The 14,505-nt window shown below is 34.1% G+C and overlaps 1 protein-coding gene across 4 annotated transcripts in view; it reads left to right on the top strand.

Moving 5' to 3' along the window:
• The window catches only part of SCN7A (sodium voltage-gated channel alpha subunit 7), a 78,461-nt gene that overhangs the window by 40,520 nt on the left and 23,436 nt on the right, over positions 1–14,505 (top strand). For all 4 annotated transcript variants that reach the window (XM_015066918.3, XM_027055566.2, XM_027055565.2 and 1 more), the window contains exons 11-15: positions 4,096–4,198; positions 4,874–5,112; positions 6,423–6,596; positions 8,303–8,659; positions 13,736–14,173. In XM_015066918.3, coding sequence (XP_014922404.3) covers positions 4,096–4,198; positions 4,874–5,112; positions 6,423–6,596; positions 8,303–8,659; positions 13,736–14,173 — 1,311 coding nt within the window. The remainder of the gene's footprint in view (positions 1–4,095; positions 4,199–4,873; positions 5,113–6,422; positions 6,597–8,302; positions 8,660–13,735; positions 14,174–14,505) is intronic.

Below are 14,505 nucleotides of genomic sequence, written 5' to 3'. Positions count from 1 at the left end.
GATGGTGATAATAATAATAGTATATAATGTTGTGGAGTGTCAACTGTGTTCCACACATGTGATAAGCATCTTCATGAATCCTCAAATGTGATCTTTATTGAGGAGTTCCAGTTATAAAATTTGACCTGTATTTATTTGTACCTGATTTCTCCAAACTTGACTTCTTTCTTCACCACTTTATTTTTCTGGGGGCTCAATGCTGAAACTATATTCCAACAATTACCCAGTTTGCAGCTGAAACTTTCTTAAGAATTGACAGTCACTGGCAATCTCTTCTCCAGAAGAGAATCAGATATATACAACTGTAGGAATATAAATATTTTCAAATATATTTGCCCATCTAAAATGGTATCCTTATAACTCTTCTAATTAAATAAAACATTATTGACAATCTACTATATGCTAAGCATTGTACTAAACATTGGATATTTTAAAATGTTAATAAATACAAACATAGTGTCTATCTTCATGAAGCTAATGGTCTAATGGGGAGATAGACTGTAAAATTATCCTAAACACAAAATTGTACCTCTAGCACCACTAGACATTATGTGTTTCCTGATGTTATGAAACAGGAGACATAAAACACCACATAAAATATATTCTTGCCATAACCTGAGCTAAGTCTAGTAAGCCTCTAGATCTAACCATCTTCTTCTAGAGACTAGAGGAGAGAGAAGGACACATTAAATTACACTGAAAGGACACAATCTGCCAAATCAAGAATGTGGAAATTCTATAGTTATAAGTGATCCATTATTGTCAACAAATAAATCAGATTAGATAAAATAAAGGCATGAGATAATCAATAAACCTGTGAACTAAATACAGTATGTAAATCTTTTTGTATTTTGATTGGAACAAATCAAGTACAATAGAATGTTTCTGAGCAATGAAAGAAAATTGAGCATGGTCTGGGTATTGGATAATATTAAGGGAATTACTAATTTTCTGATTGCGATCCTAATATTACAATTATGTTTTTTAAAAAGGTTATTCTGAGAATTATATGATGTCTGACATATTTTTCCTGAAATATTTTAAATAAAGCAGGGTAAGTAATACGTGAGAAGTGAGGAATATAATGATATTAATTGTTAAGCCTAGATATTGGGTACCTGGCGATTCACTACTTGGTATTATTCACTACTAAAAAAATAAAATAAAAATAAATTAAGCTGTGGAGAGTGCTTTAAAAGTGAGAAATGTGATGCTTTGAGAGCCTATAATAAAGAATTTCCCTGGTAAGAAAATGTTTCTTTTTTTTTTTTAATGTTTATTTATTTTGAAAGAGAGAGAGAGAGAGCACGAGCTGGGGAGGGGCAGAGAGAGGGGGAAACATAGAATCCGAAGCAGGCTCCAGGCTCTGAGCTGTCAGCACAGAGCCCAAAGTGGGACTTGAACCCACGAACCTTGAGATCGTGACCTGAGCTGAAGTTGGATGCTTAATGGACTGAGCCTGAGGCACCCCGAGGAAAGGTTTCTAATGGGAAACCAACATTTGAACTGAGATCTGAAGAATGAGTCCATGCTACATGGGGGAGGGAACAGACTAAGTCAAGATTAAAAAGGTCAGTGTGGCTACAGTAGAGAGAGCAAGTGTGATCCCAAGATGAATACTGCAGCTATTCATTGCTAAATGCTAGAAATATGACTGGATTCTTCCTTATTCATACCTACTCTCCAGAGGAAATTTAAACCAGCTGTGACAAGAAGAATTCTAGCCCCTTTTTGCAGTCTAATTTTAACTTTGGATCTGCCTTTATTAGCTCTTAAACTTCCAAAAAGGAGATTACTGAATCATGATCTTCTCACTTTGCATTATAAAATGGCCATATCCTTAGTTGTAGGCATTCATTCAATATTTTTTAAGAAGTTCCATTGAACTAAATTACTAGACTGGTGTGGTTTATTTGTTTTATATTCTAAAATATATCCACAGTTAGGGGTGCCTGGGTTGTTCATTTGGTTGAGCGTCTGACTCTTCATTTTGGCTCAGGTCATGATCTCACAGTTTCGTGAGTTTGAGCCCCGTGTCTGGCTCTGTCAGCAGCATGGAGTCTACTTGGAATTCTCTCTCACCCTCTCTTTCTTTGCCCCTCCCCTGCATGTGCTCTCTCTGTCTCTCCCAACATAAAGAAATAGACTTAAAACAAATTTTTAAAATTTTAAATACATCCACAGTCCAAGCCAAATAAGTAGAAAATTTAACATTGACTATATCGCAATAACATTATTACTGTACTCACTCTATCCACCCCACACAGATGATTATCTTTACTGAATTACTTCTTGGGGTGATTCCATCAGACATTGTCATTATCAGAAACATCTTTATGAGAAGCAATTCGTCTATATTAATAACAGTGGAAGGTGTTATTCACTATATTACAAAATATCATCTTTATGATGATATACCTGGGAGATCCCTCTTAGACCATAATAACAGAACAATTATGCCTCTACTGGTTTTTTGACTCATGAAAATTTGAAATTGCCTATGTTACAACTTATATTTTATAGAATCCTGTAAGTGGGTCAAAAAATACTTTCTGGAGTAAGTATAGTTTAAGTAAATAAATTAACATCACATTCTGGGCTTTTAGCTTACTTTTTTCAATTAAAACAGATAGTGAGGGCACACGGATCTGTAGACCTGCAGAATCTGTCATTTTCCTGATGGAATCAGTATGAAGTCGAGTTGGTTTTCACCTCCTCTGATTCTAGTATTTATGAAATTAGAGGGATCTTGACTGATAGTGAATGAGATGAATATGATGATTCCCTTGATATCTGTGATGCCGATTCATATAGACCACAGCAGAACTTGAACACTGTTTCCTGCAGTGTTAGTAACAGCTGCAGCCCCATGCCAGTTACCTCTGTGCCAGAGCGGGCTTGCCTGTTCAAATTTATTTACTATGTATTTCACCTATTTAGCCGCACCTATTCACCAAGTTAACAAACATACTAAAATAACTAAAACATGCTAAAATAATATTATCATTCTTATGTTGCTAAATGTAAAAACTGTTGGGAACTCTGTGGTGTAATATTACCTACCTATTGTCAGTTTCTTTGAGTTTAAATTTAAATATAAATTTTATACACGGTCATTAGAAACATCTGGGGTTCTATTTGTGATAACTATGAACTTGTAACATCTACATCAAGCCCTAGGAGTGTATTTCCTTTTTTCAGTTTAAAAAAAATTCTAATGTTTATTTATTTTTGAGAGAGAGACAGAGAGAAAGAGAGAGAGCGCGTGCACTAGCAAGTGCAAGTGGGGGAGGGGCAGAGAGAGAGGGAGACAATTCAAAGCTGTCTCCAGGCTCTGAGCTGTCAGCACAGAGCCCAGGGCAGGGCTTAAACTCACAAGCTGTGAGTTCATGATCTGAACCGAAGCTGGATGCTTTACTGACTGAACCTCCCAGCCCCACCCCACCCCCTCCCTCTCCCCTGCCCAGGAGTGTATTTCCAATGCAAGGCTTCTTTTGAACGCTGCATAACCACATCAGCAAAACAGAGTATCTTAAAGCCATTACTCAAGAGACATGAGAGACAGAAAGAAGTGATTTCTTTATGGAATCATCATGTATGATCTGGCCAAAACAACTGTTTTACATGCTACTACTCAAGATTATTTCATTATCACAAAACCAAATAATTTTGATTTTATCAAGAGAGTTTATAAAGTTTTAAAATACCCTTAAAGAAAAAATTAAGGTATTTGAGAAATACTGTCTCAGCATGTTTGCCAACCAGATATTTTGCAATAACCCTATAAAGTACATGCTTAATGGTTTGTCAAATATGGATAATACAAGTAATATAAGCTGATTTCCTCCTTTTATAGTTGACTTTATAGTATAAAATGATTTTGTTCAGTTGCAAGTTATATACATTTGTTATCCAAATAATCCTAAGCCAGTTTAATACTGCCTATAGTGTGAAGAGTAGCAAATAATGGAACCCAAAAAGATTTCTGGAGGTAAGAATCAATGTTTTAAAGAAGGTTATAAACCTTCTTATAGTTATAGCCTTGTATCTACAACAGGGAGAAGCCAGCATTAGACTCATCTAATTTCTTTTTAGACCAAGACCACACAAATAGAAATGAAGAAAAGATCACCAACTTCTATGATCACTTCTTTTAATATGTTGGATGATTCTACTGCTACTGTGAGACATGAAGAAGGTAAAGTAAAAAATACTTAGTTACTCTGAAAGGTATATTCATAAGATTCACTTTAAGTAAATCCTGCAATTTCTTCAGAATTTTAGGATAAGAAAAAGTTAAGGAATCACATAAGAATATTAAAGTGAGCAATTCCGTAAGCATGGTATTTTAAACATTGGAATGGGTCACTAAAGAGTAGTAAGAAATTTTCTTTAACATTGAAAACAAAGTGGAAGTATTAACTTACAACTACAAATAGAAGTTGGATTATATAACAATAATATATTAAGATCCTTTTTTGCATTGTCTCTGCTTTTTTAATACATAAGCAGTAACTCATTATCATGGACAATATTAAAAGGAATTATTTTTTAAAGCATTATAAATCTAGAAATTATAAATCATAATACTCTCAACTGTATTCCATGTTTTTTTTTCTTGAGAGAAACTCCTAGGTTTTGCTTCTAATACACAGTGTGTCTCGTTTTCATTTGTCTAACTCAGCGAGCATTAACAAAATAGTGGCAATTGACTTTGCTCTGATTTATATTAGTACAAAATATTTCTATTTGCTAATTCCAAATCAAAGGTCTAATTTTAAACATCTCTTTGCATAAGAAAGTCAAAATATTTTATTAGCCAGAACTAAAACAACAATTTGCTAAAGTTTAACTTTTTTATTCTTTATTTCAGAACTTAAAAAATCCAGGAAGAGACACCAATTGTGTTTGTATAGATTTGCTAAAACTTTATTGATCTGGAATTGTTCTCCCTGTTGGTTAAAATTGAAAGAGTTTATCCACATGATTATAATGGACCCATTTACTGATCTTGTCCTTACCATATGCATAATTCTAAATGTGTGTTTTTTGGCCTTGGAATGTTATCCAATGAGTGAAGAAACCACCAGTGTTCTCAGCATTGGAAACCTGGTAATGCTCTTGTATATTATTTTCATTTGCAGTTTCAACTTTTCTTTAGTCATAGTAATCCTCATTACTTTATTTTGTAACTCCAATATGTTGCAAATGAATTATATGCATACTAGATGAAGTATGACCTTCATCCACAACCCACCACCTCTAGCCCTGATTTGTAAGTGTTATTATCATTGAAAGGTTTATAGCTAAGGTTTAAAATTCTGCTATTTAAGCTTGAGATTCTAGTCAGTTACTTGGCAGTGAGGTAATGGAAATTATTCATTTCCTCTCCTATCCCAAATATATCCTCCCTTGGTACCATAGCTCCACAGCTCGGAGCAGGACAAAGGTGCAATAACAAATACAGATTCCTCACTGACACCTAAATTCTGAATCCTGATTACAACTGTACCTGCCTTGTCTGCTTTAGCTACCTGCCTTTGCCTCAGATGGGAACTTATTCTTTTGGTAAGGTAGTGTTGAGAGTCACTTGTCCTTTTTTTTCCCTCATACAATGCATAAAGCAAAACAGATTTCTGTGAGTTTAAAAACAAGTCACATTCAAGGAAATATGTAGTGTTTAATTTTCTTTTCTTTTATGGTTGTTGTTTGTTGCTTAGTACTAGTATAAATGGCCAAACTGCTACCCACTTTTAATTATACGTTTACTTGGTACCAACACTATAGAAATTTAGTTACTTCTGCTAGTATAGTTTTCAAGAGACAGTTTTCAGAGGTTTACTATTTTTTTTCACTTAGACACTTTTACAGTTCAAAAAGTTAAATATCTTAATATGTACTCCATATCCCAAAAGAAACTGTTCAAAATAAAAATATTTTCATCTTTAAATATTCTCTTTTGTCTTTCAGGATAGCTTTTATTAAATAATTGAAGATTTTGTAGGCAATGTTTGACATTAGACTGTTAAGTGAAATGTTGGAGTCTATCCTTATTTTTTTTTTTAAGTTTATTTATTTGGGAGAGAGAGAGAGAGAGAGAGCCCAAGCAGGGGAGGGGCAGAGAAAGAGAGAGAGAGAATCTCAAGCAGGCTCTGTGCTGTCAGTGCAAAGCCCAATGTGGAGCTTGCTCCCGTGAACCATGAGATCATGACCTGAGCCAAAACCGGGAGTCAGATGCTTAACTGACACAGCCACCCAGGTGCCCCAGAGTCTGTCTTTAAAATACAGACTCCAGTACTAATCAGATCTTGATAGAAGAACTGTGAAGACTGTGGCAGTGGAAACTTACAGTTTCTGTATATGTGGGTTCTGATGGTGTTATTGGAATCATATCCTCATCCATGTGTTTTGTTTTTCTTTAGATTTTTATTGGAATTTTCACAGCAGAAATGATTTTGAAAATAATTGCAATGCATCCATATGGGTATTTTCAAGTAGGTTGGAACATTTTTGATAGCCTGATTGTGTTCCATGGTTTAGCAGAACTTTATCTAGCCAATGTTCCTGGAATGGCTTTTTTAAAAATATTCAGAGTGGTAAGTAGAATCCAATATCTAAATTTTATTTTATGAAAATTTCTCTCAGTCTCCTCAGACACAACATGGGAAGAATAGTAATACCTATCCTATGGGGACATTTGTAGTAATAAATGAATTGATTCATATATAAAGAGCTTAGGAAGTGCCCCAGGAAGAGTAAGAAGTTTCCAATGCTGTTATTTCACCGAAGCATCAAAGTAAGTAAGCTGTTTGGTAGCAAATTTGAGGTATAGTTTTAGGAATCAGGGCCAGGGTTACTGGTCAGTTGTGAGGAGCAGGATAATGTGGAGTCCCAGGAGATGAATGCCAATGTATGACTAAGGAACTGCAATCAGGTGAGTATTTCTAAATGTAGAGTAGAAAACTTTATAAAAGACCAGTCAAGCCAGCAGAATGTTATTACAAAAATTAAATCAGAATCGGTATATGTATGCCTGTAATGTATGGTGGTAGTAAGAATCAGAAAACTAGGCAAGGAAATAATGTTATTAGAAGAGTATGTATGGAAACGTTAAGTACTTGATAAGTAATATATTGTCACATTCTAGTAAGAAGTTGAAGAGATGTAGCAGGAATAAAGAACAACTAAATAGACTTGATCTTCTCCAAATAATTCTTCAGAACCCTGTCTTAAGTCCTCATCCATAGACTTTTCTAATGAGTAAGAGAAACATATAAAAGATGTAGCGCTCAAATTTATGGATAAAACAAGACTGGGAAATAAAAAATATGATAAAAGCTAGTATCAAAGTATCTGAAAGTCTAACATGGGCTGGATATAAATGATTCAGTCTTACATAGATAAATGTGAAGTCCTACTCTTGAGTCCATGAAGTGAACTATGTACTGGAAAAAGTTGGGGAAGGTATAGCATATATAAAAATGATATTTGGGTTTAAATTTTTTTAATGTTTATTTATTTTTGAGAGAAAGAGAGAGTACAAATGGGAGAGAGGCAGAGAGAGAGGGAGACACAGAATCTGAAGCAGGCTCCAGGCTCTGAGCTGTCAGCACAGAGCCCGATGCAGGGCTCAAACCCATGAACCTTGAGATCGTGACCTGAGCCAAAGTTGGAGGCTTAACCTACTGAGCCACCCAGGTGCCCCAGTGATATTTGGGTTTTAGATGACTAAGCTCACTGTAATATGGTGGCCAAAACTGTTAAGGTAATCTTGTCCATTTCAATAGAAACAAAAAATCTAGTGAAAAGAAGAGAACTATTCAGACTAAACCTAGAATGCTGTGTTTGGTTTTTGATATGTTACTTTAAAATAAAATACATAAGAGAAACTTCAATGGAATTCAATGGGACCTGACAGACTTTTTCAATATCATCTATATGTCAGAATGTGGGAGAATTTCCAGTGTACTGTGAAAAGCAAAACAAAGAATAGGCAGTTATCCTACCAGATATTAAAACATAAAACTAGAGTAATTATAACAGCATAGTATTGAATGGAAATTGGCAGACCAATAGAAGGAGATATGTATTGGTTTAGTGTAAAAAATACAGAATTTGTGTCACATATTAAGAATTGTGTAACAATGGCTAGTATTAATAGTGCTCAAAACTGAATATTACATTAAAGACTATATATGTGTATGTGTATGATGCTGATAAAATGTACATCATAATAAATAGTGACCAGGATTTTCTTTTTGTTTGTTTTTTATTTTTGTTGTTTCTTGCATTACTGTATTAGTTGAGAATTTTCAAGCTGGGAAAATACTGGCCGACATTTAGGATTCTGATGTTGATTCTGAGTAACTCATTGGTGGCCCTGAAAGGCTTGGTGCTGTTGTTGTTCACATTCATGTTCTTTTCTGCTGTGGTTGGCCTGAAACTGTTCGGTAGGAGTTACAAAGAATGTGTCTGCAACATAGACAAAGACTGTCAACTCCCACACTGGCACATGCATGACTTCTTCCACTCCTTCCTGAATGTGCTCCGAATTCTCTGTGGAGAGTGGATAGAGACTTTATGGGATTGCCTTAAGGTTGCAGGCCAATTTGGTTGCCTTCCTTTTTACATGATGGTCATTTTAATTGGAAACTTATTGGTAAGTAATCCATGCTTTTAAATTTTCCTTGAAAAACTTTTGTAATGTAGTTTAGTATTTTCATGATGTGAATTTATGGGATCCAGTGGTCTATAACTGTGTTGTCCAATATGGTAGCCTCTAGCCACATGTGGCTGTTGATCAGTTGCAATACAATTGGCCCAATTAGAGATGTGCTACAAGGGTAAAATACCCACTGGCTTTGAAGTCTCACCCCCCTAAAATAACATAAGTTATTTTATTAATAATTTTTATACCGAATGTATTTTAAAATGATAATATTTTTGATATATTTAGTTAAATAAAATGTTAGTAAATTAGTTTCTGTTTTTGTTTGTGCTTTTGATGTGGCCACTAGAAAGTTGCATATGACATGCATCATATTTCTGTTGGAGAGCACTGGTTTATAACCTTGCTACTCAAGTAGTATTGGCATCATGTGGGAGATAGTTGGATCCCATCTCAGACCTATGGGGAATCTACAGTTTAACAATATCCCCAGGTGATTTGTATGCACATTAAATTTTAAGAAGCACTTAAATGTAACACTCGTTGTCAAACTAGGTTGCACATTGGAATTACCTGGGGAACTAATAAAAATATAGTAATGTCTTGGATACGTTACCAGAGATACCGATTTTATTGGTATGTGGACATAGCCCAGTCATCAGGATCTTTTACAATTTTTCATTTGATTAAATTATGCAGTAAAGTTTGCAAATCGCTGACCTATAAAACTATGGTGCATTAGTGAAGAGGGATAGCTATCACTTTTAAATTCCCAGTAATTGAAGTGGTGTTACATGAATTGAGTAAGTAGCTTTTACTTCTTCTAAGCAAAGGGAATGGATTATAAAAGAAAATTGTTCTTACAAGGAAAAAAAGGACTCAGTATTTGCTTTATTCATAAGTCATAGAAATCAAATACATTTTACAAAAGACTGAAAAAAAATCACTCGTCAGATACCATTTTATCTATCAATAACCTTCCTCACTGCTTCTGTTTCACCTTGGGCATAACCTCTGTCATCCACTTACCACTGCTGGCATTCTGTTTAATTGTTGATGTACTTGTCTACCTTCCTTATTAAACTGTAAGCTCCACAAAGGAAGGATCATGACTTTTCTCTATATCATCAAAGCCTAGAACAGGGTCTAACATGTAAAAATATTTCAATGACCTTGGCCTTTGTAGCTAATTAGTACACTTTCAACTCTCAGTGACATAACACTATTTTAACTGGCTAAAGCAAAAATCAACATATATATCAGCATGCATAACTCAAAATGTCAGAGATAGATTTTACTTCAGTTGTGGTGTGACACATACATTCAAAAAAAAGGTCATTAGAGACAGACTTGTGTGTAACTCAGATCTGTCTTCTGTGTGGCCCTTGCTGGTAGTAGCCTCTATTTTATCAAGATGGCTGCTGCAGTCTAAAGCTTCATGTGTTCATATCACATCAAGTCTAATAGAAGAGAAATTCCTGTTTCTTTTCTAGAAGTCACAGCAAATCTCTCCTATTATCTCATTAGCTCTGAGTCACATGTCCATTTGTGAACCAATCTCTATTGCCCAGAGTGTGAAATATATTTATTATTTATTGTGCAGAGTGTGGAATATATTAACATATATTATGATAAGCTACTCAGAATCCTCTTTTGGAGCTGGAGTTGGCATCATTCCAAACACAAATCATACAACTAATAATAAGATAAGGGTGATTTCCCATGAAATATTAAGTTTCTATTCCCAAAAGGGAATAGGAGAGGCTATGGTTGATGGCTATTGAGATAAACAACAAACACATACACACACACACACACACACACACACACACACACACACATACACACACGCACACACAGTTCAAAAGCAGAGAAGGAGAAATGCTGAGGCAATTGTATAATTGCATTTCTGCTTCTTTGTTTTTGAATTCCACTTTGTTTCTTATTTTTCTTATTCCTACTGATCAGAAACTTGATGTCAAAGGGCAGAGGGATTTCAGAATGAAATGGAACTACATGAACCTCCATTTCCAATTGATTGGTCATAATATTGCTTGGTTTGCTGAATCTTTTAAGCTTCATTTTTCTCAACAGTCATCATGTGTGAAGCGCCATGATAACAACTCTAGACTAAATACAAGGAGAAAAAATGTAAGGAGAGAATCTGTAAGGCTGTAGATCTCCCCCCATACTTTCAACTCATTACATTACAGCATTGTAATTTCACACCAAAACTCAGCATTTGTATAAAAAGAAGGTACTCCCCATTTTAAAAACTTAATTTTGTCTTCTTTGCCTAATAAACATTCCAGTGGTGATTCAGCCTGCAGTGGAACCGTAAAACATGATCATAAACAACAGCAAGTATTTAAATGGCTTTTAAATAGTTACATGCAATGCTGAGTTATAGAAAAAATAGAGTTCAGATCCAAGCAAACATGGGTTCAAACTCCAGTTTTATTATTTACTAATTAAATGCCTTTGTGTATATGACCCTGCCTCTTTAAACCTCGTAATATTTTAATAGAATGAACATAATAATATATGCCATATAGAGTTATTGTAAGTTAAATAAAAACAGCTAGCACTCTATAAATATTTATAAATGTTTGTTTTACTTTCTTTAAGCTCTAGAAAATAGTACCTCCCACATCTTTAGAATTGTGCTAATTAAACATTATTCAGAAGTTTCAGTTAGGCAAACATTCTACATGTTTCACTTGCAATTTAAGTAATTGCCACTAAGTGAACTGTGGGATCTAGCTAAGGTTACGTAAACCAAACAATGAGGGATATAGAAACATAAAAGGAAAAGAAATAGAAAATAGAAAATTCAGTTGCTTTTTAAAAATAAGACATTGATGATAAATATCTATGTCATCCATGTATGTTTACATATTCCCCAATTAAATATGTTAAGATACAATTTGAATAGTATTAAAATAGAAACTTCATACATGTTGAATTTCTTAAATTAGTAATCAAATAATTATTCGTACTTGAAAAATTCTTGGAAAATACTTGAATATTACTTGAAAAATAATTACATAAGTAAATCTTGAATTTCCTTTCTATTCCATATTACTTTATTTTGATGAGTATTTCAATTCTCACCCAATAGATAGACATCATTGAGGTAAATGAGAGGGCAAATTTCAGGGGAGACATTTGAATGTTTTGTTTTATATACATTATTTCACATTTTATATTTTAACACAAAAATAAGAAATATGTGTTTTGAATCTCTTTATAAAATACTGTGACTAGAACAAAGTCACACTAAGTTTATATAAAATTTTTCTTTATACCGTAATTCCAGAGAATTTTGAACTTCATTTTCAGCCTTTTAACAATAAAAACAAATGTTTTTCAATCTTTATTTTTGACAAAGACAGAGTGTTAGCAGGGGAGGGGCAGAGAGAGAGGGAGACACAGAATCTGAAGCAGGCTCCAGGCCTGGCCTGAGCACAGAGCCTAATGGAGGGCTTGAACTCAGTAATAGTGAGATCATGACTTGAGCCAAAGTCAGACGCTTAACCAACTGAGCCACCCAGGTACCCCAAGCCTTTTAACATTTTCACTGTATATGTATATCTGCATTTGGTGTATGGGGGGATATGTTTAAGATATAAGAAATCTTAGATTGTAAGCTCTTAGTAAATTTTTCCTTGTCCAAATCCTGGCACAAAATCTATTTTTTACTCATTCTATAATTAATTTTTTCAACAAATATTAATCACTTATTTTGTGCCTAGTGTTGTGCCAGTTGTCTACTTGAGAGAAACTTGGTTCCTGCTCATATGAAGCTCGTAGTCATGAAATTTTTACCTAACACCTGTTCCTTATTTCACACTGTGCCAATAACTAAATGAAGGAAAAGAAACAACCAACTACCTTAAATTATATTTGGTGTTGCCTTCTTATATCCTGAACTCATTGTCTTTTAAGAATGATAGAAATGCTAGTAGTGTAATTCCTATAAGAGCCATAAAGCCCCTGTTCATACTATCTGTAAGTAAGCTTTATTTATATATAAATATATTTATATATATAAAGCTTTATATATAAATATATATAAAGCTTTATATATAAATATATAAATTTATTTATATATTTTTTATTATTTTTAAACATAATTCATGTCATTTAAACTTTGCCCTTTAAAAATAATATGTAAAACATAAAGTAAATTAAGTCTTTAAAAGTTTAAATATCTGAAGAGAGGGGAAGACTTCCAATAATAAGCAAACAAAATGCTCAAATTATTAGTTTAAGAGATGATCAGTATTGACTCCCTAACACTAAAACCCAAAAATATTATCTATACCCTACAATTACAAACAAGATAAAAATATGATTCTCTGGAAACTAAACGTAGCTTGATCATATTTCTCGGTGATAGTAAAGGTCAAAATATACACTGTCCTCGAGTTCAAATAACTTAAGTATTAGGAATTATTCTCCATCACTCATCTCTTTCTTATTTGACCAAATTTATTACCACAGAGAATCAATTAACCTACCCAAACCCTGCTACTAGCATATCACAAAGAAGACTAGGTACAGCCTTCAGAACCGGGACTGGACTCTCTCCCCAAGATTCCTTGTGGGTTTGCAGAACCCATGAAGATGTCATTATACCTCTTCCTGGGATAGTGCTGAAGTGAGGTCAGCCACCTGAAGTAGCGATTCATTTTCTTACCTTGGGAGAGACAGCATGGCTCAGTGAAGGAAAAAAAGCTTTGGAATAAAACTAACTTAAGTTCAATCTGTGTGACTTTGGATATCTGACATCTGTAAGCCTTGCCTTTTTCATGTCTAAAAGAAAATCAAATGATATTTCATAGAATGTTGTGACCTTAAGAAGAGTTCTGGCTATACTGTACAAACCCTTAGCACAGCATCTGACCCACTGTATAGGAGTAAGAACTGAATAGCCTAAATGGCATTGTGGTTCCTAATTGTTTTCAAATCTCAGGTCAGCTTTTTTTTTTCAAGATTTTTTTTTATTGTTTAAAAGGAAACAAAAAGTAACATAAACTTAACCTCATTTGTTTCCTCATTTAGATAATTTACCTGTTTCTGGCATTGGTGAGCTCCTTTAGTTCGTACAAGGCTCCAACAACTGAAGAGAATGGTGAAGAACAAAATCTCCAGAGTGCAATGGCAAGGATTAAGAAAGGAATAAACTACGTGTTTCTTAAAATATCATGCAAAAAACAAAACATTTCAAAGGAGACAATGGACATTGTAAACAATGTGTATGTTAGAGAGAATATTTCTGACCCTACCCTTTCCGATTTAAGCAATACCCAAGATTTCTTCAAGGATAAGGAAAAAAGCAGTGGCACAGAGAAAAACACAATGACTGGAAATGAGAGTCAATCACTTATACCCAGTCCTAGTGTCTCAGAAACTGTACCAATTGCTTCAGGAGAATCTGATATAGAAAATCTGGATAATAAGGAGTTTCAGAGCAAGTCAGGTGATGGGAGCAGCAAAGAGGTAAGATGTTTTAATATCCTGATTACTTACTGTTGATTTATGGCATTTTGGTAAGAAAGTGAGTGGGTGTTGAAGTTGCGGAGAGTTAGAGTACACATTTGATCCTAGCTCTACACTCCTTGCTCCTGATTTTATGCTTCTGATGAAGTTAATTAACCATTGTAAGCTTCAGTTTCCTTGGTCTATAAATGCAGATAAAATTGTATCTATTTCTTAGGGAGGATAGGACTAAGAAAAATAGCTCAAAGGTGCACAGAACAGTGCCCAGTCTATAGTAAACACTTAGTAAACATTAGAAAATATAATTTTAAAAGTCTATAAATTTATAAGCA

This window comes from Acinonyx jubatus, chromosome C1 (assembly GCF_027475565.1).
Source record: "Acinonyx jubatus isolate Ajub_Pintada_27869175 chromosome C1, VMU_Ajub_asm_v1.0, whole genome shotgun sequence".
Classification (NCBI taxonomy): domain Eukaryota; kingdom Metazoa; phylum Chordata; class Mammalia; order Carnivora; family Felidae; genus Acinonyx; species Acinonyx jubatus.
The sequence above is the reverse complement of the archived record's forward strand: the minus strand, read 5'-3'. Positions and strand labels throughout refer to the sequence as shown.